The sequence below is a fragment of the Etheostoma spectabile genome, chromosome 16, assembly GCF_008692095.1.
Source record: "Etheostoma spectabile isolate EspeVRDwgs_2016 chromosome 16, UIUC_Espe_1.0, whole genome shotgun sequence".
In the NCBI taxonomy this organism is placed as follows: domain Eukaryota; kingdom Metazoa; phylum Chordata; class Actinopteri; order Perciformes; family Percidae; genus Etheostoma; species Etheostoma spectabile.
The window spans coordinates 25,127,992-25,130,261 of record NC_045748.1 but is presented as its reverse complement, the minus strand read 5'-3'; the positions used below and the strand labels follow the sequence as shown (position 1 = coordinate 25,130,261).

Sequence of the window (2,270 nt, the reverse complement as noted above, 5' to 3'; positions counted from 1 at the left end):
ACACACACACACACACACACACACACACACACACACACACACATCAACCTAAATTGAATGTCCATGTCCGATTAGAGTTAGTACTGTCATCATACTTAAATAAATATAGCAATATTTTCAGTGTTAACTATGTTTTTGCCCCATCGAATATTAAGAGTAGCCTACCTAACATATTTGGTAAGTTCAACGTTAGATTTACGTAAGTAAAGCTGTGCTACGCCGGGGGAACGTGACATATCGACATTTAGTAACGTTTCGTCCAGAGAGTTACAATGGATTTATTTTTTGCGCGGTTCTACATTTTATAACGTCAGTTGGTTGTTTTGAAAATTGAGAGCAACGTAAAGTTAATTGATGACCTCCAGCTTCCGGTGTAAGGTTAGCGGTCTTCCCGCGGTGTTTTAACGGTAACGTTACCCTCTCTCTGGCCTGCCTCTCCATGTCCGCCTCCGCCTGGAGCATCTCTGCCCGCTCCTCCGCTTCGTACGCCACTTGCTGCAGCGTTTGGATTTTCCTCCTCACCGCGTCCATGGAGGCAAACGTCGCCATGCTGTCAACACTCAACTCTTTTCCTAACGGTTGGTGTCACGGTGTTTCCCTGGCAACGGCGTCACAGGCCGGCTTTAATGGCGTCAACTCGACCATTCTTCCGGTCACAATTTCAAAATTAAGGAATACACTTCTATGTGAAAATGATTAACAATACACAAGCTGTTGATTCAGCTCAATTAAATTGTATTTATCATATCAAATCGTAACAGTTATCTCGAGACACTTTACAGATGGAGTAGGTCTAGACCACACTCTATAATTTATAAAGTCCAAACAGTTCTAGTAATTCCCCCAAGAGCAAGCATGGGGAGTCAGTGCGACCATGCGCAGTGGCGAGAAAAAACTCCATTTACCATGAAACCTCGACCAGACCCAGTCTCTTGGTAGGTGGTTTCTGACTGGCCGGTTTTAGGATGTGATGAACAGTGGAAAAAACAGTCACAACTAAGAAAATGGAAGAGTGACTAAAAAATGGTAGTAGCCTAGTAGTAGTTCATGTCATAGCAGGGCAACTTATTTAGGCTTAAAATGCTGTGGTGTGGGGCATTGATTTATGCTACATAGGCTTCTTGTCCCAAATAAATGTTAAAATACATCAATCCAAATCAGCTTTAATGCCCATGTATGTGAACAAGTAGGCTACAATTGACTTGAGTCTGGTTGTTCATTGATCTCAATGTAGCCTGCTTAGGCAACATATAATATTTCTTCAGAAAACCAATTAAAATATTATTGTTTATGTTTAAAAGGCGTGGGAAGAAGTTGAACTTTTCGGGTCCTATCCCTTGTTAATTTCATACATTATTTGTGGACGATAGAAATTCAATAGGCATCCATCAGTGTCCACGTTTAACTCGGCCGGCTTGGGCAAATCCACCTTTGTACATGAACAAATTAATATTTATAAATTAGAATACTACTCTTAGGATTTAGCACTCCTGACTCTGACCACCCTCTGGTTGCCAGCTGTCATTTTTTTGTGCCATCTTACCAGAGATTTGAACCAGCAACCTTCAGGCTACTCTAAACACTGGGCTACCTACCACCCAAGTTGCCCATCTATAATTCATAGCTTCATACTCCCACCCACAGCCAGAGATCAGAGGATATTAGTGGTTCTCCTCACTCAATTTAAAACTAGAGGGGATTGATCATTCCAAGCAGTGGCTCCTAGAATGGATGTTATAACCGGGGCATCATTTGAGTGTCAAACACTTTTTCCTGCAGTAATACAAAAAAAAACCAGATTATGTGTGTGGCCTGTATAAAATTCTCTCACACAAAGTTACTGTTTTTAAACTTTTGATAACATTGAAAAAAACAACTTCAAAAATGTCATAAAAAGCGACAAACGTCGAAACATATCCCCTGCACCCACTCTTAAATCTTGGCCTATGGATCTTACAATAAAAATCTTCCTCCTGAACATTCTGTCCCCCCTTATTTCTGAAATTGTTGCCCCGCCCCTGCTAAAGCCAAAAGTGGGGAATGCAGCAGGAGGCGAGTGCAGTGCAGCTGGCTGACAGAAGTGTTGTGTTGCAGTGCCTCCAGTGGGGGGCGATAGTGTGCTGAGTTGGAGTGGGGCCCAGCTCGTGTTCTACTGTGTAGTGGATTTAACAGCTCCGTGGGAGCTTTTGGTGTTCTGTGGAGATGTATCAGTTGTCTGTAGTTGTGTCCCGCCTTCCTTTTTGTATGAATGGGTCCTCAGAGTTACTGCA

At 42.5% G+C, this 2,270-nt stretch overlaps 1 protein-coding gene across 8 annotated transcripts in view; it reads right to left on the bottom strand.

The window, feature by feature from the left end:
- tpm2 (tropomyosin 2 (beta)) overlaps positions 1 to 2,270 on the bottom strand; it is a 33,916-nt gene that overhangs the window by 16,452 nt on the left and 15,194 nt on the right. For 2 of the 8 annotated variants that reach the window (XM_032540233.1, XM_032540232.1), the window contains exon 1: positions 418 to 564. The exons of 4 other annotated variants lie outside the window; for them this stretch is intronic. In XM_032540233.1, coding sequence (XP_032396124.1) covers positions 418 to 549 — 132 coding nt within the window. In that variant the 5' untranslated portion in view covers positions 550 to 564. Of the gene's footprint in view, positions 1 to 417; positions 577 to 2,270 lie in introns of those variants that run through there. 2 more of the 8 variants (XM_032540235.1, XM_032540234.1) reach the window with 2 other exon arrangements.